This window comes from Mustela putorius, unplaced genomic scaffold (assembly GCF_011764305.1).
Source record: "Mustela putorius furo isolate JIRA1106 unplaced genomic scaffold, ASM1176430v1.1 tig00003988_pilon_pilon_pilon, whole genome shotgun sequence".
NCBI lineage: Eukaryota > Metazoa > Chordata > Mammalia > Carnivora > Mustelidae > Mustela > Mustela putorius.
This window is the reverse complement of record NW_025422127.1, coordinates 14,318,892-14,346,846: the sequence shown is the minus strand read 5'-3', so window position 1 is coordinate 14,346,846 and position 27,955 is coordinate 14,318,892. Positions and strand designations below refer to the sequence as shown.

At 53.0% G+C, this 27,955-nt stretch overlaps 2 protein-coding genes across 3 annotated transcripts; one reads left to right on the top strand and one right to left on the bottom strand.

The window, feature by feature from the left end:
• Positions 1–12,403: 12,403 nt before the first annotated feature.
• Positions 12,404–15,922, bottom strand: LOC106003848 (basic proline-rich protein-like). Its single transcript, XM_045071884.1, has 3 exons — positions 15,880–15,922; positions 12,874–13,769; positions 12,404–12,760 (listed from the first exon to the last, which is right to left on the bottom strand). Exons 1-3 carry the CDS (start codon positions 15,920–15,922, stop codon positions 12,734–12,736), a joined length of 966 nt encoding a protein of 321 aa, XP_044927819.1. The 3' UTR covers positions 12,404–12,733.
• Positions 13,160–27,954, top strand: WASHC1 (WASH complex subunit 1). 2 transcript variants are annotated; one of them, XM_045071541.1, is made up of 11 exons: positions 13,160–13,297; positions 16,805–16,958; positions 23,666–23,777; positions 23,967–24,113; positions 24,273–24,409; positions 24,611–24,746; positions 24,939–25,140; positions 25,231–25,398; positions 26,146–26,304; positions 27,305–27,373; positions 27,534–27,954. In XM_045071541.1, exons 2-11 carry the CDS (start codon positions 16,810–16,812, stop codon positions 27,671–27,673), a joined length of 1,419 nt encoding a protein of 472 aa, XP_044927476.1. In that variant the 5' UTR covers positions 13,160–13,297; positions 16,805–16,809; the 3' UTR covers positions 27,674–27,954. The 2 variants fall into 2 exon arrangements, with proteins under 2 accessions (XP_044927476.1, XP_004773748.1); XM_004773691.3 differs by lacking the exon at positions 13,160–13,297 and adding an exon at positions 13,453–14,001.
• Position 27,955: the final 1 nt, after the last annotated feature.

Genomic DNA, 27,955 nt, shown 5'->3' with positions numbered 1-27,955 from the left:
CAAAGCTCGCCCGGGATATGTGGTACTTCGGTGGCCGAGCTGGATTTGAACCCCCAGCTGCTGTCTCCCACTCCAGTGGGTGACTCCTCCTAGAAAAGCTTTCATGGTAAGCCCCTTCTCCAGCTGTGACCTGTGAGTTAGGAGACCTCCTTTCTGGTTCCTAGATCCAGAATGAAATGAATGAGTGATCTTGGCCAACTTGACTGACTTCACTGGACCTGGATGTCCTTGTGTGTCTAATGGACCAGATGAGAAGCAGATCCATCACCGCTGACCACTTACTAGGAGTTACTCCCTTTACATGCCTCAAGTAATTCGATGTATATAGTCGTTGTGATTTTGTAGAACATAGGGGGAGACCCACAGCTGACTCTGACTTGCAGGGTCAGATTTTCTATAATAAGGAGTATGTCTGGGAAATGTATCTTAGAAGTTAGACTCCACAGAAATCTACCAGCCAGAAAATGTCCCCCAGCCTTACAGGCTCTTCCTCTTCATTATCCTAGCCATCCCCAACATCTCCGCATCCCCATGGTTCATTTATCTTCTCTGCTGGTATTTAATGAGCACATCCCGTGAGCTGGGAAGGCAATGGTAAAAAATAAAACAAGCAAGAATGATGATAAACACACCGGAGAAAAATAAAAGAGAAAGAGAGGTAGGGGATAGGGGGAGGTGTGTGCAATTTTTAAAAGGGTGACAAAGGAAGACCTCACGGCAATGGCAAAATTTAGGCAATAATCCGAAGGAGGCAAGGGAGTGAGTCGTGCATTTGTGTGCAGGGAGAGGATCCTAGGAAGAGGGACCGCAAGTGCCCACACCAGGACACAGGTGCTTCCTTGGTGGTTTCTAAGGCCAGCAAGGGGCCAGGTGGCTCCAGAGAACCAGGGCAGAGTGGCAGGGGATGAGCAGGTGGGGAGGCTCAGACTGAGGAAGGCTTGGGGGCTGTGTCTGCGCTCCATCGCTGGGTCATGAATACCACAGATTTAGCAGCTTCAGATGACACACACTGTCCCACAATTTGTGCAGGCTGGAAGTCTGGGCACGGCTTCACTGGATTCCCTGTAAGGTCGCGGTCAAAGTTGAGCCAGAGCTGGGTTCCTGTCCAGGGTTCAGCCGGGGTGGGATCTGCTTCCAAATTCATGGGGCAGCCTTCAGTTGTTTGCAGGCCACTGGATGGAAGGCCTCAGGCGGCTGAATGTCAAGGGGAAGCATCTCTTAGCTGCTTACCACAAGGTTCTCCCCATAACGGTGGCTCACTGTATGGCACCCCGCTTCTTCAAAGCCCCCAAGTGAGACAGTGCCCTGGCAAGATGGGTGTGACAATTTTATGTAACCCAATCATGGATGCGTAATCCCAGATAAATGGTCTCCTTTGCTGAACTTTGTTGATTAGAAGCGAGGCACAGACCCGCCCACACCCCAGGGAAGAGGATTATGCAATGGTGATTTGCAATGTGAGTACAAAGAGGTGGGAAGTCATGGGGGTCACCTCAGAGTCTGTTCACTCTGCCCTCCATCCCCCACCCCTTTGACTCATGTTCATTGTATTTGAGAAATAAATTCACCATCAGCCCCGCAAGGTCAAAGTCCAGAAAGTTGCCTGAATCAGATTTAAGTATTGATGAGCTTCCATTAGGTGTTCCTCTTACTTGATTTGTAAAAACTAAAGATATGAGTTATCTGCATCTGTAAACAGACAACAGTGGGATAACAGCTACTGATATTCCTGTTCAAAAGGCAACAGAAGGGCATCTGGGTGGCTCAGTTGGTTGAGCGTCTGCCTTCAGCTCAGGTCGTGATCCTGGGGTCCTGAGTTCGAGTCCCACATCGGACCCCTTGCTCAATGTGGAGCGTGCTTCTCCCTCTGCCTGCTGCTCCCCCTGCTTGCACTCTGTGTGTCTGTCTCTCTCTGACAAGTAAATACAATCTTTTTTAAAAAGGGTATCATGGAAGGTACAGAGGAATCCCTCATCCACAGCCAATTCTGAAGTCCAGCCCGGCTAAGGTTGGGTGTTCCCTGATTAGGTTTTAAGACCTGAGAATACTTCCACATCTCTTGGTTCTGCTTTCTGGCCTTCTGCCCTCTGGGTCATCCTTCTTTTTCCATGAAAGATAGCAGGTGTTTGCATCTGAGTAGTTTAATCAGCATTTGTCTGCCAGCAGAATTTGGAGACCCCTACAACCCCCTCTCATTTTGCACTCTGTCCCTCTCAATTCAAGCTGGCAGTGCGCTTGCTGAAATAGCTTTTGATGAAGTCCCAGAACCTAAGTCAGGTTCGGTGGGGTGAGGAGGTTCGGAGCCGACGACTAAAGAAAGAATTCTTAAGACGTCGTTGGTGCAAAAGGTGATTTATTAGAGCACGGGGACAGGGCCCGTGGGCAGGCGGAGATGCGGCTGCCCCGGGTTGTTAGGAGTGGTTGGTTATATACGCAGGAGTTGGGTAGGTGAGGACAAAGGGGTGTTCAGAAGGGCTATTGGGGCAAAGAATACTATCAGGATATTGAAGACTTAGTTGCTATCAAGTAAAGACAATTGAGAGTCTCCTGGTGGAATGTTACATTCCTGCTATCAAGTATCCTTGTTAATGAGATTTAGGTTTAGAAGAAATTTAACTTTATTTACTTTTCCTTCTACTTCCACCTCCTTCGGTTTTTTATGGAGGGGAGGGGGACATTAGGGCTTGAGGAACTGAGTTCTGTGTCTTTGGAAATTGGGCTATTGATAAGGTAACTTCTTTGTTGTAATCTCAAGGACATTTGTAAACCAAGGGAGACTCCTGTCGTGCAGGATTGTGATCTCAGCAAGTTAACTATTTATCATTTTATGGCAGTCAGGGGTGCCTGAGGAATGCTACACCTATGGAGGGGAGCGGATGAAGGGGGGGGTGCAAGGCGCCAGCTCTTGCTTTGTCCTCAGCCAGCCTCCTGCTCCCTCATCAGCTTTCTCAAAAACTTTGTGTGTCATCTGTGGATTTCAGTGGGGTTTAGTCCATTAGGCAGAAGCTACACCCCAGATCTTTGTGAGATAAGCCCTTCTCTGCCCAGCTCCTGCTGAGATGACCAGGGGATAACTCACACTTCCTAGAGGTCCAATGATCAGATTAAGAGGTCCTGGGAGGCATATCCCTAATCTCTTGAAACAATCCTTTGTACGACTCAATACTTACCCTGATCCTTTGATATTCATGATGTTTTAAACAAAAGATGATATCATCACACTCTCTGCTTTTATTTCTTTTTTTTTTTAAGATTTTATTTATTTATTTGACAGAGAGAGATCACAAGTAGGCAGAGAGGCAGGCAGAGAGAGAGAGAGGAGGAAGCAGACTCCCTGCTGAGCAGAGAGCCTGATGTGGGACTCGATCCCAGGACCCTGAGATCATGACCTGAGCCGAAGGCAGCGGCTTAAGCTTAATCCACTGAGCCACCCAAGCGCTCTCTGCTTTTATTTCTAAACCAGGATTTATCTCTAGTTCTTGTGTGTGGAGCCCATTTCTTAATTTTAGCCTCTTTTCCTAGGTATGGAGACTGAGAATTTTCAAAATCGTCAAGTCCTGGGGCACATGGGTGGCTCATTCATTGAGCGTCTGCCTTCGGCTCAGGCCGTGATCACAAGGTCCTGGGATTGAGTCCTGCATCCGGCTCCCTGCTCAGTGGGGAGTCTGCTTCTCCCTCTCCCTGTGCTTCCCCTTCATGCTCTCTCTCTTTTAAATAATTACATAAAATCTTTAAAAAGATCGTCAAGTCCTCATGCCTATTTAAGAGTTTTTAAACCATTTACCCCCTCAACGTATCTCTCACCTCTGACATTTGATTAGAACCAGCAAGAAGCAACCTGGAGGCATCTCTGTGCTTTCCTTGTTCATCTCAACTATGGGAGCCAAGTTATCACTTGCATGTTCTACTCTCCACCTAATGAACCGCAGGAGACAATGTTGCTAAGCTTTCTGCCCCTAAGTAACAAGGACCCATTCCCGGGGTCGCTATCAGTGAAATCCTTGCTTCCTTTCAGTCCTTGGTGGTAAGTCCACATTGCAGCTAAAAGTCCACTCCAGGCAATCCGGGCTTTCTTGACCACCTCCTCAGAATACCCCCCAGCTCTGCCCACCACACCATTCCAGACCCACTCCTATATTCCTTGGTATTTGTTACAGGAGTCCCCTATTTCCAGCACCAAAATCTGTATTACCTATTTATTGCTGTGCAATAACTTTACCACAAACTAAGAGGTTTAAAACACCACACATTTATTATCTCACAGTTCCTGGAGGGCAGAAGTCTGGGTGTGAGGGGACTGAGTCCTCTGTAAGGCTGTGGTACAGATGTACCCAGAGACAGGAAGGAAAGGAGTGCTTTCCGGTGGCTGGGGGGAGGGGAGAATGGGTAATGACCTGGAATGGGTGTGGAGTTGGTTTCTACTGTGATGAAAATAGTTTGGGATTGGGTCATGGTGATGGTTGCCCAACTTTGTGAATATACTAAAAACCACTGAATTCTATACCCTGAGAGCAAAAAAAATTTTTAAAGGGCCAATTTTATGGTATGTTAATTATAGTGTAATTAAAAACAAATGCGTTGTCCAGGGCTGGGTTCGCCCCCGGGGCCTAACAGGGGGAGGGTCTGCTTCCAGCCTCACAGGGCAGCATTTTGTTCATGGCTGAGTGGAAGGCCTCCATTCCTGTGGAGGCAGACGGGAGGCCTCTTAGCTCTTTGCTGCCCGGCCCTCTCCACAAAGTGCCTTACAACACTGCAGCCTACTCTTCCAAAGGCAGCAAGGGCTTGCCCCTGGCAACCCGTTATTACGATTTTGCATCTTTTTTTTTTTAAGATTTTATTTATTTATTTGACAGAGATTACAAGTAGTCAGAGAGGCAGGCAGAAAGAGAAGAGGAAGCAGGCTCCCTGCTGAGCAGAGAGCCCGATGCGGGGCTTGATCCCAGGACCCTGAGATCATGACCTGAGCCGAAGGCAGAGGCCTAACCCACTGAGCCTCCCAGGTGCCCCAAATCTTTTTTTTTTTTTTTCAAGATGTTATTTATTTATCAGAGAGAGAGAGAACGTGTGCATGAATGGTGGGGAGGGGCAGAGGGAGAGGGAGAAGCAGACTCCCTGCTGAGCAAGGAGCCAGACACTGGGAACGATCCCAGGATCCCCAGATCATGACCTGAGCCTAAGCAGATGCTTAACCAACTGAGCCACCCAAGCACCCCACAATTTTGCATTCTTATATTATAAGCACATCCATGTGGTCACACCTGTCCTGTCACCTTTGCTGTATTCTCTTGGTTAGAAGCAAGTCACAGGTTTGGTCCACACTCAAGGGACAGGAGTCACACATGGGTATGAATACAAAGCAGTGGGGATCCCGGGGGTCACCTTAGAGCCTGTTGCCACATAGGCAATTTTAAGGGACTAGGGCTTTACTCTGAGAGAAGGGTTTTGGGATGAGTTGTCACCTGATCTGACATGCTTTAAAGGACACCTCTGGCTGCCATGTTGAGAACAGATTGAGGTGTCTACAGTGGAAGCAGGAGACCAGTTAGGAAGCTACTGGAAAAAAAAAATCCAAACGGAAGATGGGCTGGGGAGCCATTATGGGATTGACCCAAACACTTCCCCAGGGGATGAGGTCAGTCTCCTCCAAGCAGCCTCTAGGCCCTCCCCATCCCCTTCTCTCAGGGCCTGTCCTCTCTCCTTAAGATCTCTTCACCCCAGCACCTACTTGTTAGCCCGCTGAAGTGAACAGCAATTGGGCTGTCATTCCATCTGTCAACAAAATACTTGCTAAGTGTCTTTTGCACCTCTGGCATGATGTTAATACTCTGAATACAAGGAGGAAGAAGACCTGCCCCTCTGCCTGCACATGAGCAAAGATGGCAGCGCAGGGGTGGGGGCGGGGGGAGGCAGCAGGGGACACTGAGGGGTACAGATCCAGGGGTAGCTAAGAGACACCTAAGCCTCAGGATATAAACTAACAGACACGGCCTGCCCCCCGAAACACATTTTTAACACTGCCAAGTCAAGTCGTCTCTATACTCTCATCTCCCCTAACCCCTGCTTCTCCCACCAGGCTAGCTTTGTCTCTGTCCTAGAGAACCTTCTGCCCTGCCTCGTGAATCTCTCTCTTCCACCCCAAGCCAGAGTCAGGTCCCTCTTAGCAGCCTTTATTTACATCTGGAGAGGAGCTGTCCAATAGAAATATAAGGTGAGCAACATATATGATTTCTAAGTGTCTAGTAGCCACATTTTAAGTATTTTTTTTTATTTTAATGAAATTAATTTTGGAGTGCCTGACTGGATCAGTCAATGCAACATGTGACTTGATCTTGGTCTTGTGAGTTCAAACCCCACATTGGGCATAGAGATTACTTTAAAAAAAAAAACTGGGGAGAAAAAGAGAAATTAACTGAAACTATATTTACTTAATCCATATGTCCAAAATGTTACCATTTCAGCGTGGAATCACATAAAAAATCATAAATGATACTTGAAAAAATTCCCCTTCCATTCTAAGCCAAAGAAGTTTACTGTGTATTTTACCCTTCCACACATTTCAGTTTGGATGCTAAATTTTTATTGAAAATACATGGTCTGTATTTAGATTTTGCAAAATTTATGTCAAAAAAGTAAATTCACACACCCAAGTTGTCTCACATGTATTTAAGTTTTCCAATAACCGACTCAATTTTAAAATTTCTTTTTAAATGAGTTTAAGTTAACAGTTCAGCTCCTCAGTGGCACACAGAAGTCTCATTTCAAGTGCTCAGTGCCTACAAATGACCAATGGCTCGAGCCTAGTCCTCTCCAGTCTGGGCCCCAGTTCAACCACTCAGCTGCTGCTTTCTGCAATTGCTCAGATCCTACTGCCCCCGGCATGTCCACCCAGACCTTCAAACAACAGCCTCCCTTCCCCCCTGCACCCCCACCCCCAGTCCTGAGCCACCCTGGATTCATACCCATCCCTGGTTCCGCTGGCCCACTTTTCACCTGGTCCTTCTATCAGGATTCTTATGTCTATGCATACACATTAGCATGCCAGAGAGCTAATTTGCATACTGATTAAGCAGATTTACACACTTGCAGGATCAGGAGGTATTCTCCCCTGACTGCAGCTCCGGAAGAGTCAGGTCTTGCCTTCTTGTCACCCACTGGAAGAGACAGGATTTCAATATTGGCTTGGTTTAAGAAAAAGGAAAGAAAACAAGAGAAGCTACCTAACCATGGACAGTAGCGTGGTGCCTATGGTTGGGGGGGGGGTGGGGGGGACGTTTCACATATGGTTCATTGTGTCAGAATGATTTGGTGGTTAAATAAGCACTTTAAGAGATATATCACATTCCGTGCTTTAAATTTTTTATAGTTGAAATTCTTTCCCCCAGGCTGGATTTTTTTCAAGCTTCAGATCTCTGCCTGGAATTGGCTTGATTTGCATAATCCCACATCTGAGATTTAGTCCCACCCCTCAGGAACCCCCTCCTTGCCTCGTGGGGGCTTGGGATCTCTGCTGGATATTCACCTTCCCCAGTCTTCCCACTTTGGGCAGCCACTCCACTCTGGCCTCCTCCTCCCTGGGAATGAGCCTGGCTGTGCTGCCCCCGAGAGGCTGGGATAATCCTCCCTGAGCTATTTCAAGGATTAGTCCTGCTGCCCTGTGCCCAGCTCCCACACAAGTGGGATTTCAGAGCTATGGAGACTGGGCCAGGAAGGGAGGGATGCAACTCCTGTGATGCAGACCCATACAGGGCAGGGACCCTGGGGGCCAGGTTCCAGGTTCTTAGAGCCTGTCATATGTGGAGTTCAGCGGGATGGACAGTGGCAGCCTGCAGCTCTTAAGTATGACCATAGTAAGTCCAAAAGCTGGAGACATGAGAACCCAAAGTTCTGGGGCCTCAATCTGTGGCTTGAAACACACACACACACACACACATACACGCATGCACGCGCATGCGCTCACCCCTCCCCATCTCCCCATCACTTTCACGTACCAGCCTCCTTATTACTTTCATAAACTGAGCACTTTTGCCTTCATGAGGACCTTACCCCATAAAAAAATATTAAAAATTAGATTTTATGACTGTTGGCATATAGATGAACATATTCATATGTATTAAAATACCTTCCTGGATCTGCGGTTCATTTTTCTCTTCTGATTTCAATTAAAATATTTTTGCGATCCCTTGAAAATATCATGTTACTGTGCCTAATGGATAAGTGGGCCTTTCCTGTGGCCCCGCTTCCAGTCCCCCTCTCTCTCTTCGATGGTGAGGAGGGGCTCCATTTTCAGAAGGAGGGGACGGACGGAGAGCTTCAGTCCCCCTCTCTGAGCCCAAAATGACCCACTTGGGGACATTACAGCTCTCCTACTGCCCCCCATTCTGGCCTCTACAGTCATGGTTGGCAAGAGAGCTACCTCTTGGGTTCAGAGAGGGGCACTGAGGCTCCTTGTCCCCTCCCTCTGAAAAGTAAGCCCTCCCTCCCCTGGAGAGCCAGGGGAGGGCTGGCTCCAAGGGGAGAAGCGCCCAGAGGAGGGCGTCTGCCCCAAGAAGAACGCATTCATGGTTTTATGAAAGGCTTCCTGCCCGGCTGCCACGGATTCAGGTAAGCCTGAACAAATCTGAGGGAACCCAGATTTGGCATTAGAAAGGGGCGGCTTCTTCCAAATCTACTGGCTATGATCCCAAGGTTTCAACACATGCTGGCTCAAGTCCAGACTCCTCACTAGGACGCATGAGACCCTCTTTGAAAGGTAATATAATATAGTGGATGGGAGTGCTCATTAAGAGGTGGATTTGCCTGACCTTGGACAAGTTCTTAAACCTCTCAAAGCCTCATTTTTCTCCAACTCTACATGGGGATGATGGGAATATTTTCCTCACCAGATTCTTGTAAGTATTCAGTATCATACATGTACTTTTGCTTTGCATACACTAAAGCTCTATACACTTGCTAGGAAATAGGATTATTATTCGAGGGGTGCCTGGGTGGCTCAGATGGTTGGGTATTTCCTTCGGCTCAGGTCATGATCCCCGGGGTCCTGGGATTGAGCCCTGCGTTGGGCTCCCTGCTCAGCAGGAGAGTCTGCTTCTTCCTTTCCTTCTACCCCTCTCGCTGCTTGATCTCTCTCTCTCTCAAATAAATGTTTTTTTTGTTTGTTTATTTTTTAATTTTTTTTTTTATTTGACAGAGATATCACAAGTAGGCAGAGAGGAGGGCAGAAAGAGAGGGGAAACAGGCTCCCCGCTGAGCAGAGAACCCGATGCGGGACTTGATCCCAGGACCCTGAGATCATGACCTGAACTGACGGCAGAGGCCTTAACCCACTGAGCCACCCAGGCGCCCCTCAGATAAATATTTTTTAAAAAGAAGAAATAGGGGGTGCCTGGGTGGCTCAGTGGGTTAAAGCCTCTGCCTTCAGCTCAGGTCATGATCTCAGGGTGCTGGAATTGAGCCTCGCATCTGGTTCTCTGCTCGGCAGGGAGTTGGCTCCACCACCCCCGCCCCGCACCCCCTCGCTGCCGCCTGCCTCTCTGCCTACTTGTGATCTCTGTCCGTCAAATAAATAAATAAAATATTTTTAAAAAATAAAATAGAAGAAATAGGATTATTATGTGAGACAAACAGAGGTGATCCCTCACCTCGTCTCCGCAATTCAGATACCCAACGTAATGGAGATTATATATGTAAAGTACCAAACGCATTGCCCAGTATAGAGTAGGAGCTCCAAAAATGGTACCTAGTATTGTGATCTGGTTCCCACCTACTTCTCAGTCTCATCGAGACCCCCCTCTCTCTCCCTTGAACTTTGGCAACATCGAACTGCTCACGGTCTTGTCTCCTATTCCCCATTCCACTCCTCAGTGTACATTTCCTCACCTCCTGACCTCTGTTGCACAAACCAGCTAGCTCTTGCTCCTGGGAGTATAGACAGACCATATTTCCCAGCCTCCCCTGCAGTTAGATGTGGTCAATGGAACAAGCTGTAGCCAGTGGAATATGCCCAAGAGCCACGTACACCACTTCCATGCACGTTCCTTCAAACCTCGCACAAGGTCCTCATGCTCTTTCCCCTTCCAAGGAGAGCAGCCAACTTGCAAGCCCCGTGCTGAAGATGACAGAGCCGCAGGTGGAAAGCACCAATGTCCCTGAGTTAAAACGTGAGGGAGAACCATCCAGCTGATTTGGATGTCCCATTAGTGAGATGTAAACTTCTATCATGCTCAAGCCATTAGATAATTTTGGCTTGATGTGGCAGCTAGGGTACTCAATTAGTACCCCCTGCTGTCTCATGTTCCTGGAATGCCTATAACTGCACCCTGCTTCACTGGGGTAACTCCTGCTTTGCCTTTAAACTTCATCTCTGGCATCACATCCTCCAGAAAGCCTTCCCTGAGCAACCCCCCAACTCCTAGACCCAGGCCGAGGTAGCTCTAGCAGATGCTGCCTTTTGTTCCTTCTCCCTTGTTCCCTAGTAGAATCTCAGTTTTGTTCAGGACAGCAATACACCCAGTTAACAACACCCATTTGTCAAGACTTCCTTGGAGCCAGCAGAGTCATACGATCCAGTCCTGGCCCATAAAATGGAACCGGAAGTTGCTGGATCGAGATTCTCAGGGAAGTTGGTTTTTTGTTGTTGTTCTTTAATGTAGGCTCCACGCCCAGCCTGGAGCCCAACTTGGGGCTTGAACTCACAACCCTGAGACTGAGATCTGAGCTGCATCAAGAGTCGGATGCTTAATTGACTGAGCCACCCAAGTACTCCTTTAGGGGAGCTTTTTAAAAAAAGAGTCAGGGGCACCTGAGTGGCTCAGTCATTAAGCGTCTGCCTTTGGCTCCGGTCATGATCCCAGAGTCCTTGGATCGAGCCCCACGTTGTGATACTTGTTCAATAGGGAGTCTGCTTCTCCCACTCCCCCTGCTTGTGCTCTCTCTCTCTCTCTCTGTGTCTCTCTGTCAAATAAATAAGAGAGAGAATTAATTGGGCTCATATCTGCCCTTATAACTTTTTCCTTTATGCTTCCTCTCTTCCCACCTAGAACTCAGACGCAATGCTCAGGAACAGAGCACACATTTTACAACCATAAAGATGACAGCCATGTGCTAAGGCAGCAATGAAAGATTCCAGTTTCCTCAAGGAACCATGAAGCCTCCGTCCCAGCCCTGTGCTGCCTCCATCGGGTTCTCCTATAACGTGGAAGTAGAAACTCCTAACGCTTAAACCTCGGAACGAGGTTTCTACTGGCACAACTGAAAGCCATCCCTTCTGAATGCTCCGAGCTCCCGTGCCCTATGCTGCCCTCACTGCTTGTAAGGAAACACGGCCACGTTCTGGCAATCATCTGCTTCAGAGTCACTTTCCGGACTTGTTTGAAGGCCTGGGGCCAGTGCTGCTCGCTGGGAGGATGGGGAAGGAGGCCGTTGTGTCTTCCTCAGCCTCCACTGACACACAGAAAAGGCCTGAAGCCTGTGGCACTGGCTCTATGACCTCTGAGGTGATTTCAAGCTCTCAAATTCTCGGATTCCATCCCACATCGGTGGTCCGAGGAGGCCACCGAAGCGTAGGTAAGACTCAGGCTGGGCCCTCCGTCCGGGAAGTCCAGGAATGCATTAGCGGAATAATCAGCGCTTACACAGCATTTCTTCGACACCACATTGTTTCTTTTTAAGTAAGCTGAAAGTCATATAAAATGGGCCATTTTAAAGCGAAAAATTCAGTGGACTTCGGTACCTTCATGAGGCTGTGAAATCACAGCTTCTGTGATCAAACCTTTCCATCACCCCAAAATAAAACTTGGTACCCATAGGCAGCCACTTCCCTTCCTCGCCTGCCCCCAGCTCCTGCCAGCCTTTAGTCCCCTGCTGTCCCTGTGGTTTCCCTATCCTGGGCATCACGAATCAATGGAGTCCACACCACAGGCCAGCAAGGGCAGGGTGGGCCTCAGCGTTCCCACAGTAGGATGACATTTAGCTTTTCTTTGCTCTGAGGTCGACGATTCCCACTGCAACTTGAGTGACTGAAGTGAAAGGTCTTTGCTATCTAGCTGCTAGGAAATCTTTAAAATTAGGTGTGGGATGAGCCTCTCTGTGGATTAGGTAAAGAACTATGTAGTGGAGGGTAAACTGAGGGTGCACTGGGTGGTCTGGGTCGGGGGACAGCGGCCTAGCAGCACTTTTGTGAGAAAACAGCCAGTTTTGGTATGTGGTGGCAGCATGTGCGTGCACATGTGTGTAAACAAACATCTTGGGGCACATACAAATTTCCTTCTGTGTACAAATCATCCACAGAGTGCTTTGATAGCCTCTCTTTGCAGCTCTCAAAAGGAAGCAGGCCACAAGCATTCCAGTCTCCAGAACTTTCTCATCATTCCGAACTGACGTGTCAAAGAAAACTAGAGCTGCACAGTTAGCAGTAAGAAGAGATTTTATTTAGGACTTTGCAACAGAGGGAGAAAGAGACCTCGGTACAGAAGCAGGGTCCCTTGCAAACACAGCATGGCCGAGGGGGATTTCTAGCCAAGGTGGGGAGGCGGGGGTCGGGGCAGCGGATGGAAAAATCCCTAAGAGGGTAGGTAATTCTTTGCTGGGCCGACCAACAGGATTCTTGTTCAGGGCAGCAGGAACGAAGGGCAAGCCGCGGGGGGATCGTGGGGGATGAGGCGCGCGGTCGAATACGGAGGGTGATCTGACGTAGAGGCCGGGGGATTCCGGCTATAGCGACTTGCTAGGGTTCTCGCTACCGCCGGCCGATGCAGCCCGAAGCCTGGTTGGGCAGAGGATTCAGGGGAGCCTGAGTCCAAGGCGGTGGGAGAAACCGCAGAAAGAAACCGAAAGTCAGTACGCACGAAACCACCAGCCCAGGCGCCGCACACCCACCATTCTACCTTCTGTCCTTCTGTGCGCCCCGGAGGCCGAGCCGGGACCGCCGGGCGCACGCGGGCGGAGGGAGGGCGGGGCCAGGACCCGTCCCGGGTCGGGGTCCGGCGCGGGGGCGGCGCTGAGGGGCGGACGGACGAAGGGGGCGGGCAGCGCGCGGCCGGGTCTGAGCGGAAGGCGGGGAGGTGACGGGGCGTCGGGAGGAGTGAGGGCTCCCGGCAACCTGGCGCCCCGCAGCACGCGCGAGGGGTGCGGCGGGGGGACGCGGGCGGCGGCCTGTTCTGCGCGGGGGCCCGCCACTGGCTGCGCAGAGCTCCGCCAGCGGGCCGAGCGTCCCGAGAGGCCGAGCGGCGGCGCCAGGACCCGGCGGAGCGCGCGCGGCGGAAGCGCGGCCGGGGCGGCCGGGGCGGCGGGCGGCGGGCAGGTGAGGTGTGGGCGGCGGGCCGGGGGAGGGCGCGGGGGACCCCGGGGCTGCGCGGGGTCGTGCAGGGGCGGGATGCGGCGTGGAGGCGGGCAGGGAGGGGCTCCGGGAGGCCGGGCAGGGCCGGGCCACGCGGCGAGGCCTGGGATACGCCGCGCTCCTTCCTCTTGGGAGGCCCGGCGCCGAGCCGCACAGGCCTGCGACCCGGCTGCCCTCCCGCCGCGCCGCCCGCCCGGAAGCGGCGCCGAGCCTCTGCCCCGAGTCTGACAGGCCCCTCCCCGCTCACCAGCACCCCTGGAGCCGCTCTCCTCCGCGGCGTGAGGCCGAGGCCGGGGTGCGGAGAGGGCCCTGCCGGCCCGCTTGACTCGGGGCCCGGGCTCCAGCCCGCCCTCCCCGTCGCGGCCCGCCGGTCCCGTGACCTTCACGGGTCTTTGCACACTCTGCGCCGTCCTCCTGGCACTTGGTCCCTCATGCTCTGGGCCCTGCAAGCGGGCTCGACCGAGTCCTCGGAGACCCCTTCAGCAGCTCCCTTCCCTCCCCGGCCCCTCTTAGGTGACCTGTCTCGCTGCTTTCCCCGCGCTTGCTTCCTGACTGCGTCCGGCCTTGCTGTTAACCTGGGCGGCTGAGGGCCCTGGGAGTGGGGGCCCCGGGATGGTTTGCGGGAAGGAGTCCGTGCACTTCTGTGATTAAACAGCACTGAGAGGCGGGTATGGTGTCTTATGGTTTTTATCATATTCTGTGAGGTGGTGTCATCAAATAGAAATACGGCGTGAGCCCCACGTTGTAATTTTACAAGTAAGAAGAAACAGATTGGGGAGCTTGGGTGATTCAGTCGGTTAAACGTCTGCGCTCACCTCAGGTAATGATCCCAGAGCCGTGGGATCGAGTCCCGCGTGGAGCTCCCTGCTCAGTAGGGAGCCTGCTTCTCCCTCTCCCTCTGCTCCTCTACCTGCCTGAGCTCGCTCTGGCGCGTGCTCTCTCAAATAAATAAGTAAAATATTAAGAAAACAAACAAACAGATGAAATCGATTTAGTAATAGATGTTCTTTAATTCTGTGTATCTAAAATACGGTCATTTCATCCTGTAATCAATATAAAAATTTTAATGGGATATTCTACATTTTTTTTCCCTACTAAGTCTTTGAAATTTGGTTTACATTTTGCACTTACACCACCCTGCACTCCGGCAGATCATGTGCAGCTAGAGGTTAGCATATTGGACAGCTTGGGCGTAAGGGCTTCGGAGTCAACTTCTTGCTGGGGTATGCAGTGTTTATCACAATCTGGCTTTTTAAAATTTTTTCCTGCTAATGGCCCAAGGATAGTTGTACCCTTAACACTCAGCACCACTTACTTGCCCTTCCCTACACACCTTTGTTCAAGTCTTTCTACCTGGAATGCCCTCTCCCCAGTGCCTGGCTGGGCCTGGTAGAGAGATGCCATTTCTACTGAGAACCTTTTGCTGACTCCTCCAACCTCTGCGGGGATGATCACTCCTTCCTTGGGGCTTCTCCCCTAGCCACTAGTATTGTGAATTAGAGCACTGTCATGTGGTGTTTGTTTGTGAGGCTGTCTCTGTGGCTAGCCTAGTGCCCTACTCATCTTTGTTGCCATCATGGCTGGCACCTAGTAGCTGATCCCGAGATGTCTGGAGACTGAATGAATAAACAACTAACCATTAGTACTCAATCTCTTTGTTCTTTTTCTTTTTTCAAGATTTTATTTGAGAGAGAGCATGTGCATAAATGAGCAGTTGCAGGCAAAGGGAGAGGGAGAAGCAGACCCCCCACTGAGCAGGGACCCTGATGTGGGGCTTGATCCCATGACCCTGGGGTCATGAGCTGAGCCAAAAGCAGATGCTCAACTGACTGAGCCACCCAGGCACCCCTCAGTCTCTTAATTCTTGAGTGGACCTGCTACTTCCTTGTTGAGATTTGTCCCCGTACGACCCCCTCCTGTGCACACACACACACACACACAGTTGGGATAATTTACAAGGAACTATCTCAAAATGTGCACAGAAGTATCTCCACCTTTTACCCTCTCCTGAGCTTACAGATAGGAAAACTGAGGTACAGAATTAGGTTAGAAAGGCCAGCAAGTTTGCATCAATATGAATATAAATGGGGGGGGGGCTTCTTGAAAGGAGTGCAGTGGTCTCAGAGGGTTAGGTTCCTGGCTTCCGGCATCAGCTGGCCCCACTTGGGTCATGTGATAGGAGGGAAGAGAAGTGGGGAAGTGAGGAGGGACTCTGCAGCCCAGAAGAGGATGCTAGGCAGCCTCGGGTCTGACTGAGGATGTCACTGCCCAAGAAGAAGTTGAAGAGCTGACCCGGAGGGCTGGTAGGAGGAACAAGCCCCGGGAGAAGGAAGGGCTGGGGAAGCCAGAAGAGGGAGCAAAGGAGTAAGCTCCAGCTTGGAGAAGATGGTGTGAAGAACCACTTCTTGGAGAGTGGTGCCATGCTCAAGACTGCAAAATGGGAAATGGGAAAAATCAGAGATTCAGAGAAGGCAAGCGACTTACCCCAAGTCAAACCATTCTTTAAGCCCCCGTGAGGCCTCCTCAGCCCTCCCTGTTACACTTACCTTGCCCCACCTCCATCTGTGTTGCACTCAGGGGCCCCAACATGGGGCCAGAGAGAAAAGGTCTGTAGCACAGTGCCAGCTCTGATTAATGTCTTCCTCACCGTCTTCTACTGAGGGGCTGTGATTAGGCCTATTTATAGGGGCCCGGAGCCTTAATATTCTGCCTGGTACATCTCTTGCAGATCAAATCAGTGCCGTGTGCAGCATGATTGCTGCTTTAATGGCACCAGGGAGCGGAGTTAATTAAACCCAGTATAAATAGACTCTGCCCTCATCCTGCAATTGGAAGGAGTGTTTTTCCTCCTTGTCCCCCACCCTCCCATGCCCCTCCTTCCTCCTGGCCCCCCTTAGCTGTAGCCTGGGGGAGCAGAGCCCAGTCACCAGCGACTACCTGTCCTGTCTCAGGAACAGGTCTTGAGTTCCTCGGGGCCAGAGTGAAAAGAACCCAGGAGTCTGCATTTCCTGTGCTTTTCCAGACCTGGGTATCATTTGGCAGTTGACACAGACATTCTCTGCCCCCCACCCCTCAATCCATCCCTCTGCTCCAACCTCTTTTTCACTCTGCAGCCATGGTTTCTTTCTTCTTTGTCTAGGCTTGGGAGGTAGAAATGACATAATGGATGGAAAGGGTGCCTAGCAGAGCAGTGCACTTCTGACTGCTTCTCTCTGGTCTTTGTTGTCATTACCACTGGCCCTCCCTCATTGATGCAACAAGCATCAACAGAGGACCAGCTCCAGGGAGCTCCTGGCCTCCCACCCATTGCTCTGTCCCCCACTCCCCACCTCCAGAGGTGGGACCTACAGCAAACAGTTCTACAGCTAACAGTTGCAGGAGGGGGTGGGTGGGTTGGGGGGGTGCTTAGGTTGGGGGCTGGGCTCCATCCTCCTGGCACTTGGTCCCTCATGCTCTGGTTCCCATCCACAGGCACCATGACTCCCACGAGGACCCAGCACTCGTTGGCAGGGCAGACCTACGCCGTGCCCCTCATCCAGCCAGACCTGCGGCGGGAGGAGGCCATCCAGCAGGTGGCCGATGCCCTGCAGTACCTTCAGAAGGTCTCTGGAGACATCTTCAGCAGGTGGGTGCTGCCACTCACCCACACCTGACTGAGGGCTGGGCAGTCAGCATGCGCCCTCCGGGAGCAGCCCTTCTGCTCCTCCTCCGTGAACTTGCTATCAGTAGTTTCGGAAATGTGCCCTTTCTGCGCTTATGTCTGTGCTAACTATGCCCAGGGACTACATTAGCAAGAGGACACGGGCCTTTAAGAGCCATCAGTCCCAGATGATAGATACCCCCTGCCCAGCGACCAAAATAGAGGCAAAAAGCAAACCCATCAGAAACATTTGTGTTTTCTCACCAGGATTGTGATTGTATGCTTGCCTTTCTCTACGGGGGGCACTGGAGTTTTAGCACACTGGCCTTTACTTTCCTGGCATTTGGCACCTGTAGACAGTTTCATGTCCCTGTGCCCAGGGATGGAATGAGGAAAGGGCAGGAAATCTATCTCCTGGGAGCCTTGGCGTGGTCCAGGGAGCTTAGGGTGCCTTTCGGGAGCCTGGTGCCTGGTCACCCCACTGACCTCCCACCCTGGGCCAAAACTGCTGGACCCTGAGGGGTCCCAGCGATGGTTCCTGTCCCGAGGACCTTGTAGTCTAGAATGGGGGAAACACCAAGTTGAGATGGATTGATTCTTCACTGTGTAGCATGAACCGTGTCAACTTCTAGGGATCTAGAGAAGAGACGATAAGTAGGCCTCAGAACTCCCCAAACCCGCTGAAGCAAATAGTAACCAGTCCGTGGAGCAGGATATGGAGTTTCAGGGCTTAACCAATGTCGTCAGTACCTAATTTTTCTTTCATTCCATCCCAGCTTGCTGTTTCTCTGTTGGCTGCATTCCCAGAAAGGCCTTGGCCTCCAGCAGGGCTGATGCTCCTGCACTCAACGATCAGGTCCAATAGGAAAGAGGGACACTGGCCTGGCTGGGTTCTCATGTCTATCCCAGAGCGCCATGACACACTGATGGGCTTAGACCCTGTTACCTGCATTACTCCCCTGGCTTTAGCCCCACCTGAAGTGCAGGGCCTGAGCCTGTGGAGCAGTGGGTTCCCCAAAGGAAATGAGGGCCCCTACTTGAGTGAGGAAGAAGTGGATGCTGGAGAGGAAACCTGCATGCCTGCTATGTGGTCAGGGGAGGCCTCCTGAAGGCCGTAGGAGGGCTAGGTTGTGGTTAGGCTGGGGTCTAGAAATGGGTGTGAATGGATCAGAGGCCTGAACAGGAGCATGGTGTATTCCGGGCTCCCCAGGGGAGGCTGGCCTGAACGGGCCGTTTTGTACTGGGGGTGCAGACATTGCTACTTGCCCCGCATTCAGCTCCTGCACTGTGGAACAGGGTGTGAAGAGTCCGCTTTCTCTGGGTCCCTGGGCCTTGCTTACCCCGCTCTGATTGCATGCCTTGGGAGCCAGACTCTCAGGGCCTCTCACTGCTTTCTGTGCTCTGCAGTGCTGCGGGAATGTGCCTGGGCTGAGGGAGGGGGATGGACGATGGGGCAAGTGAGCTGTTAGAACGAGTTGGTTAGGGCCCGTGGGGGCTTCCCCTAACAGGACAGGGCCTTTTGCTTTATTTGGGCGTTGGAGGGAGGCTCTGGAGCAGAGAAGGGTGCCACAGAAGGGTTTAGAGACAGCTGAGCAGGCAGCACTCAAGAGTGGCCAGGAGGGGAGGGAGGGGCTTCGAGGAACTGTTGGTTGCAGTCAAGGCATGGGAGGGGTGAGGCTGCAGTCCAGGGGAGCTCAGGGAGGGCTGGAGAAGAGACATTTCAGAGGAAGTAATGAGGGGACATGATGACAGGTTGGGAACAGGATGAAGGAAAGGGAGGGGTCAGGGATAGTGGGGGTGGGGCAGGCCCAGACCCAGCCTTATTCCCCTGCTCCTCCCACCCTCCAGCCTGCAGCAATCCACACACCCCGTGGGCTTTTCATGTTTCATGGGCTTTTGTCCTGGGGAAGGGACCCCGGCTGGCATCTTCCCCTCAAGCTTACTCCACCTGCTTGAAACCTCATGTAAAGAGGCATGTGGGTATCTGTGTCTCCTCCTCACCGCTTCCCTATTTCAGGCCCAGGCCCCTCAGCCCAGGGGCTCCTGGGCCCAGTTCCGCAGATAGGTGAGCTCATGGGAAATTAGCATTCCGAGCTGGCCTTCCTCCTCTGCCGCTGCGGAGCCTGAAGAGAATGACAAGTGTCTCCCCCTGTCCGGGCGTCTGCCTGTCCTCACCTGGGAAAAGCCAGGCCCCAAAATAGCCGCCCAGAGACGTCACCTGTCACCTGCTTCGCATGACTTAGATGATGAGGCAGAGGGGGTTGGGGGGCGGAGGGAAGAGGAGCTGGACAGCTTCCGTGTGTGGAAGTTTGGGTGCTATCGCTTGCCTTTCCCGTCAGCCCTGGGGAAGGATTCCTTTTCTCTGCAAAGCTTTTCCCTTGCCTCTCCTTTGTCTTTCCAAGCCCTCCTTTCTCCCTTCTTTTCCTGGTTTCCCTCCCTCTCTTTTCTCCCTTCCCATCTTCTCCCCTCTGCCCCCCTTCCTCCCCTCCTCCTGTCCTCTCCTGGCTCTGATTGGCACCTGGTGACTCCCAAGGTTAGGAAGCTCAGTCAGCTGCCTGCATAATTAGCAGATCATTCCTAATCATGCTGGGGGGGGGGGTGCGGAGGTGGTGACACAGGAGCTTTCAGTGTCCTCAAATGCCAAGGGATAGGACCTGCAAGAGGAGGACCAGCTGGTGCTCCCTCCTCTCCAGCAGCATCCGTGGGCAGGTGGGAAGGCGTGAGGGTGTGCTGATTGCAGGGGGTGGGGAGGCTGTGGCTGGAAATCATCTGTGAGGGGGTTGGGGGGTCAGCATGGGAGGTGGGGCCCGGGAGCCCAAGTGGTGGTCCCTGTGGTGCTCCGGGAGGAGGAGTGGCTTCCCATCACCCTGCCTTCATGGTGTTCCCTGTGAAGTGCCTGTTTCCTGGGCCTGGACCGTCCTTCCCCATGTCTGCTCAGCACCGCCTCTTCTTGCTTTCCTCTGAGCACCTGGAGCCCCTCATCCCTACTAACCTTGTGGGTGGTACTAACACCTGATTCAGCAGCTAGCGCGGGAACATGGCACACCGCTGCTCATTCTTCCGTGCTATAGAAGTCACCAGCCCCATGTCGCAGCTGAAGAAGCCCAAGGCATAGGCCAGTTCATTGAATTGCCTCGAATTAGATGGTAAACGTACCTGCTTCTGTCCCTGGGAGATGTCTGCTCCCTGGTTCATCTCTGTCCCGGGCTCTGAGCAGACTGGCTGAGCCCGTTCCATTCCTGACACCCACAGAGACCACTCTGGGGTTTTGGGGACTTGGCTTTAGTGATAAGCTTGGAAACTGACCTGCCATGAAGCAGACCTCCGAGTGAGGGAGTGTAGATTAGGAATGGCAAACAGATCACCCTCTTGCCACTACTCCCCCAAACCCTCGTGGAGGGCACTGCTAATCAGTCATGGCTTTCCGTCCCAGCTGCATGTGGCCTACTGGTCCTTTCTGTTGCCACCTTCGGCACTGCCACTCCCCTCGTGAGAGCCCTTTCACCCGTGAGAGCCCTTTCACCCGTGCTCTGTGTTCTTGGCACCACGGCTCCTACTGTGAGAGGTTGGACAGCCTGGGGGCCGTTACTTAGACTGGTAGGCTCTTGGATGACTCTGGAAATCCTGTCTGCTTTCCCCTTCCCCCCACAGCAGCCTTCCTTGGAGCATTTCTGATGGGTGCTCATCCGCAGGAAGCCGATTTGCAGAGCTCTCCTAGAAGGAAAGTTTACTAGAAAGTTCTCCTTGTGCAGAACTGAGAGCTGGTTCCTTGTAACTCCACCCGCTGGTCCTCATGCTGCCTTTGGGCGTAACAGGATAAGTGCAGTCGCTTTCCACCCGCCAGCACTTGTGACAGTTTTGACATATGGAGAGAATTACTGTATTGTCTAAGTCACCTCACCTGTTGCCAGAACACTCAGGACGTGAGTAGCTCACTCCTCACCATCACCCTCCTTTGGACGTTCTTGAACTTGTCACTTTTCTTTCACCCAGTATTTGTTACGTGTCAGACACAGTGCCAGGTGCTAGGGACACAGCAGTGACTAAGACAGACCTATTGTTAGTCTAGAAGGAATTCAGAGTTCTCTTAAATTGTGGATCCGGTTTAAAGGGGACACAGCTATAGAGAGGTGGGTGCCCAGCACAGATTAGCTCACTAATCTGGGGTCTGTTTCCTCTGTAGTGCCCCCAAGAGAGTGGATGTCCCTCCCCTGTTTACTGAAAGAAGGGAGAAGGGACAAGGAGCTGTGTGCGCCAAGATCCCGTTTCCTTTTTAAGCTGCTTAACACACTTTTAGCTCATACTGAGCTCTAGTTAACCAAAACATCAGGCCTTGCTGCTAACCCTCCATCCTCTGCGTTTGTGCACTGGACTTCTTGCACCTGCTTACACCTTGTCAGTTTCGTCTTGCTGATTACAGTCCATCTTTCTGGACTCTTGAGATTTGTGAGTCTTGATTCCCCATGCAGACCATGTTGACCCTCCTCCATTTGCTCTCCCCAGTTTACTAACCCAGTGTTGCATGAGCTGGACAAGGCCCTGCCAGAGAACTGCGTGCAAGGCTAAAATCAGTCCATTGCTCAGCAGTGCACTTCGGGCGCTGTTCCTCATCTGGCTCTGAGTTTTTCTAAATGTGTTCCAACCCCCATAGCTCCATCTCATCCACAGGATTTTGTGAGAAGCGGTCAGAATCGTTGCTGACTCAGGATGCACTATGTTTAAGGTTTTCCCCTGCTACACCAGTCTAATATCCCTGTCAGAAAAAGAAAGGCTATGAATTTAGAACAATGCTGACCCCTGGGAGCTGCCTCTTTCTCTTCACAGGGCTTACAGACCCTCGATTTAATAATCCATTCTGGAAGTTTGCCAGGGTTTATGGTTAAGCTCTGTGTTCACAACTAAGAGAGATCAGCCCTTCTTTCCTTGGTGGAAGAACGAGAACAAAATGTCCTTTGTCCCTCTCCAGTTCTGCTGTCCCTCCCACTCTCCATGTGGACTTCAGGCTGAGCTGTCATATAACCACTGAGGTGGCTTCCGCACCCTGGGCAGGATGGCTGGGCTGGGAGCTGGAGGAGGTGACTTGCGCACAAGTACGCTTTCTCAGCAGACACAAATCCTTCTTCCTGTCAGAAGAGATGGAGCTCATGCAAGTCTGGTGGTTCTTCGTCCTCTCACTGGAAGGCAGCTCTGCCCTCAGTCCTCTGTCTCCTTCGCCACCCACTCAGCCCAGTCTGTCAGAGAAGACTAAGCAGCTTTGCATGCCTGCTTGTACCCCAGCCCCCTGCCTCAGTGAGCCCCTGTACATAAGGGGCCAGGAATAAGCAGGGAGACTGCAGGGAGCCAAGACCCCTGGGCTGTGAAATTGGCTGATCCGGCAGGTTCTCTGGGGGGCCAGAATCCTCTAGAGTTGGTGGGGTTTGATTTAGGAAGATGGGTCCAGGGCCTTGACCTTTAAAGAAACCTTTAAAGAAATCCTGGTGTTCTGTGACCCCAGAGACCGTGGGGGCCCCCCCTGCCATCGCTGTGGCCTCTGCTCTTTCCCGGTAAACTGGCGCTGGCAGTCCTGCCTTTCTCACCTGTATGCTCCCTCTGGCCAGGTGGGTGCCGACACGCACCCTCTCTGAATGTGAGGCGTGGAGGTCATGGGCAGGAACTGGTGTTTTTGCAGGTGGCGGAGCAGCTGGGAGGAGGATACCCTGGCCCCTGTTCACCCAGTCCACTCCGCAGGGAGAAGAACCTGGCCGTTGCTCAGGAACAGGGACAGCGAAAGTGAGGCTCCTGAGCATCTGCGTTGAGGGCGCATGGGTGTTAGTCACTCATGGAGCTCTCCAGGTGTCGGTGCTGGGAAGACAGTAGGGAACAAAGCCCAGCCGTCTCCCCCTTGGAGAGCAGATAGGCGATAGATGTATGTCAAGTGGCTCCCCATGAAAGGGGGGATTGGAAAGTGACAGGTGCACATTTATAGAGGCAGTGGTCAGGAAGTCTTCAGTGAGGAGTGTGCTCGGTGAAGCAAAGAAGCCAGTCCCGGGGCTGTCTGCAGGGTTGGCACTCCATTCGGTGCAGAGGCCACACGGGAACATGTTTGGCCTGTTCAGGGCCTTGGAGTCCCTGGAGCCCGATGCGCCAGGAATGGTGGGTGGAAGCCTCTGAGCGAGCTCTGACCACACACAGGAACCATGGTGAGGACTTTATCCACAGGAACCGTTTATTGTTTGTCAGGGCAGTTCCACATGAGTGGGTCTGGGACTTGATTTAGACCCAGCTTTGCCCACCCTCCCTCCTCCTTGGGAGCTCAAGTCTCATCTGGAAATAGGCAGTTTTGTACAGGAATCATGACTGTTTTCTCTCCGCTTGCCCCTGCTTGAGGCTGTAAATTCCTGGAGACAGGGGCCCTGTCCATGACAGATGGCAAGTCCAGGCACCACCCTGGGGCCAGGGTGATTGCCCATTCGTACCCAGAGCTCCAAGAACTCAGTAGAGTTCATCTAGACCCTTCAGAGTAGAGATCTATGCCGATCTATCACCTGGACAGTTAAAGGTCAGCTGTGACAAGCAGGTAACACTGTATTTTAAGGGACCCTATGGAAGCCCTTGCCTTTGCAGTCTGCAGATAGAAGCAGGGGTGCAGGAGACTACAGGGGCTTGGGGAGCAGCCCTCAGCTGCTGAGTTTCTTTTTTTACCCCCATGGCAGAATCTCTCAGCGAGTAGAGCTCAGCCGGAGGCAGCTGCAGGCCATTGGGGAGAGAGTCTCCTTGGCCCAGGCCAAGATTGAGAAGATCAAGGGCAGCAAGAAGGCAATCAAGGTAGACCATGTGACCCCGAGTCCCCCTGGCTGGCAGGCAGTCCCAGAAATCCCATCCCTGTTCCCTCCCTATGCTCCTGAAGTTTCCTAGGTCTCTGCCCGCCTTACCCAGCCACACCTCAAGCTTTCTAGTTCAAATTGCCACCCCCCCCAGACTTTCTGGAGCATCTCGGACTCCCTGTGTCCCCAGGTGTTCTCCAGTGCCAAGTACCCAGCTCCAGAGCGCCTACAGGAGTACGGGTCCATCTTCACGGGTGCCCAGGACCCTGGCCTACAGAGACGCCCCCGCCACAGGATCCAGAGCAAGCACCGCCCCCTGGACGAGTGGGCTCTGCAGGTCTGAGGGGCTCACACACTTACAGGGGGTGATCAGAGGTGGTCCTGGGTGTTGGGGAGGAACTGAGGGCTCTATTCCCCGAGAGGACTAGGACTGGGATGGGTGGTCACTTTGGCCCAGTCCCGAAGCCCACCAACCTTGCGCTATTGCCCCTGCCAGGAGAAGCTGAAATACTTCCCTGTGTGTGTGAACACCAAGCCTGAGCCTGAGGATGAGGCCGAGGAGGGGCTTGGGGGCCTTCCCAGCAACATCAGCTCCGTCAGCTCCTTGCTGCTGTTCAACACTACTGAGAACCTGTACGGCACACAGCGGGGCCCTGGGAGGGTGGCTGGGTGGCCTGGCCTGGCTTTGTGGGGGCCCCAGCAGTCTGATTGCTCTTTTGAGGTGTTGGCGTCCACAATATAGACTAACTGGCCTGGATGAAGTAGGAAAGCTGGGTCAGGACCCTGGGCCTCGAGCTGACCATGGGCTGCCCGACATCCCTTCCACCTCTGTAGGTACAAAAAGTATGTCTTTCTGGACCCCTTGGCTGGTGCTGTAACAAAGACCCACGTGATGTTGGGGGCAGAAACCGAGGAGAAGCTGTTCGATGCCCCTTTGTCCATCAGCAAGAGGGAGCAACTGGAGCAGCAGGTAGAGCCCATGCTGCCCGCCGGGGAGGGGGGACAAGAAAGCCTGGCGGCGTCCTCTAGGTGAGCGGTCTGTTGAGCCCCTGCTCCCACCCTGCCGTCCATGGGTATGCACTAGGCCCTGCTGACTGCCCCAGGGTCTAACTGCAGGGCCCAAGCCCCAAGCCCCCGCTTGTGCCCCCACCTAATCCTGCAGGTTCCAGAAAACTACTTCTATGTGCCTGACCTGGGCCAAGTGCCTGAGATCGACGTGCCGTCCTACCTGCCTGACCTGCCAGGCATCGCCGATGACCTCATGTACAGCGCTGACCTGGGCCCCGGCATCGCCCCCTCCGCCCCTGGCACCATTCCAGAGCTGCCCACCTTCCACACAGAGGTGGCCGAGACTTTCAAGCCAGGTGAGCAGAGAGCAGCAGTTGGGCAAGAACCCCCTTACTTGGCCACTTGCATTCCTGGGCACCTCACACTTTCCCACACTTCTCTTTCAGACCCAGAGGATGGGGTGCTAACAGCACCCCCCCCACCGCCACCACCACCACCGCCTCCCCCAGCTCCGGCTGTGCTGGTCAACGCTCCCCCACCCCTGCCACAGCCCATGGCCTCCCCGGTCCAAGGTGCCAGGGAAGAGGACAGCAGTGGTGGCATGACTCCTTTAGGTAAGAGCAGCACTGGGGTATGTGGAGGGTCAGGGCGAGGGGGTGTGTGCTCTTTGAGGATGCCTCGAATTTCTGGATCCCGGGAGAGTTTCCTGTAGGTTTATAGGACCATAAATTCTAGACCTTCAGAATAGTTGTTTTCAAAATCTTGTTCCCCTGGGTTCATGAAATAGTGGCTTTCAAACTCCGTAGCCCCCCAGAATTCTTATCTCCAGAATAGAGGGATCCTGGACGTGGACAGGTAGAGCCGTTGTCCCCCATTTCCAATTACACCAGTGGGAAAGGGGCAGCTACTGGAAACAGTAGAAGGCTTCAGCAACAAAGTACTCCTATATGTAAATGGCAGGATTTCAGTTTTAGCAGGACATCTCCCCAGCTATCTCCAGCACCCAAAGGTGGCACAGAAACCCCATGTTGGCTCATGTGTCAAGTTCAGACACTGTCTCCATCAGTAGATTCCCACAGTCCACCTCTGCAGTGGCCCCTAAACTAGGTGGCATTAGGAGAGGGACCAGGGGTACCTGGACATAGGACTGGCTGAGCTCAAGCAGATGCAAACAGCATCCAGGCTGCACACAGTCTCCCAGAGCTCAGACTCACTCACTGGCTTCCTCTTCAAAAGGAAAGACCCACAGCCAGGCTCAAGGGGAAGTCCCTGGACCCCCAGAACCTCAGGCTGGGCAAGGCTGTCCTGCAGCATGGCCTGCCTGAGGAGCCCTCTTCCTCACACCCTGCCCCCCCCACAAGCTGCAGTCCAGGGAGCTCCCAAGGAAGTGGTGGACCCCTCCAGTGGCCGGGCCACTCTGCTGGAGTCCATCCGCCAGGCTGGGGGCATCGGCAAGGCCAAGCTCCGCAGTGTCAAGGAGCGCAAGCTGGAGAAGAAGAAACAGAAGGAGCAGGAGCAAGGTGAGAGGATCCTCAGCCCGCTCTGGTAGGGGGGCTCTTTACTGAGAGCTGCTCCCACCCTGCTGTCCCCTGTAGCCCCCACCAGACTCCCAAGAGGTCAGAGGAGCAGCACCCAGCTCACCTGCCCCATGCTTTCCCCAGGCAGTCTGTGGGAAGCCCTGGGCAGCCGTCCCTAACATTCCCACCCTTCCTGCCTAAGCTGTGGGTTCCTTCCTGGTTTTGTAGCCCGCTTAGAACCTTCCTCTCTAAACTCAGGAGCCAAAGCCTCCCCCAGCTCAGATTCTGCCAGGAGCTGTCTTAGGACATGGTTGGGAACCTGAGTTGCTGTAGGGACTGCAGACCTGGAGGGATAGCGCAGTCCTGCTTCTCCAAGCCTCTCGAGGCCGCAAGTTCCATGCCCTGCATCCTGAGTGTAGCACATTCAGAACATTCAGGCCCTGAGGCGCCTGGGGGGCTCAGATAGTTAAGCATCTGCCTTCGGCTCAGGTCATGATCCAGGATGCTGGAATCAAGCCCCGCATCAGGTTCTCTCCCTAGTGCAGAGCTTGCTTTTCCCTCTCCCTCTGCCATTCCCTCTGCTTGTGCTCTCTGGCTGTCACATAAATAAAGTTTTAAAAGAAAAGAACACCCGGGGCCAAAGCCGCAGTGCCTTTGAGTCCTGAGCTTGAGCTCGAGCTAGATTTCTGAGATTTGTGCTGTGACTTCAGGCAAACTGCCCAACAACCTCTCTGGGCCAGTTTCCTTGCCTGTACTGTGGGGCCCCTCCTCCTTGCCCACTTTGTCTCACAGGGCAGCTCTGCCAGTTTAATAGTACTCCGATGCTGGCTCCAGTGACCGCCTGCAGCTCTGGGACCTGGCAGTGATGCTGTGGCTGGGGGGCGGGGCTGGCAGGTGTGGAGAGTGAGCAGAAAAGAGGACCAGCCCTGAGAAGATCACCTCAGGGGCAGATTTTTCCTTGGTCCCCTCATCCTTCTTGACCTGGGACTTCTTCCTGCTACAGTGAGAGCCACAAGCCAAGGTGGGGACCTGATGTCGGATCTCTTTAACAAGCTGGTCATGCGGCGTAAAGGTAGGACAACGGAGCCTGGCTGCCTTCCCTGGGCTGCGAATCTCAGGATGTTTTGTATCCTGCACATTCTGCTTTTTTCTTCTGCTTTTTAAGTCTCCAGTGGCTTGGGTGAACCGGTGTCCCAAACTAACTCCCTCAACCTCCATCTCTGCCCTCCCAGGTATCTCTGGGAAAGGACCCGCGACAGGGGCCAGCGAGGGGCCAGGAGGAGCCTTTGCCCGAATGTCAGACTCCATCCCACCTCTGCCTCCCCCACAGCAGCCACCTGGAGAAGAGGATGAGGACGACTGGGAATCCTAGAGGCTCACTCCTTCCCCACCGAGACCCAGATTTAGGTCTCACCCTCACATGGACACAACCAGGATGAGATGCCTGGCCTGTGGGTCTCTCGACCCCTGCTGCCCATGGAGGAAAAGGGACCATGGAGGACTGTCCCAGACCTGCACCTGGACCTTCTTCAAGGAGTGAGGTAGCCAGCTTCTGAGGCCAAGTGGCTGGGAGCGGGGAGCCCTTGTGCTCTCCTCCAGCCACAGACTGAAGTGAGTACGTGCATCAATAAAGCAGTGTCACACGGGAACCGAG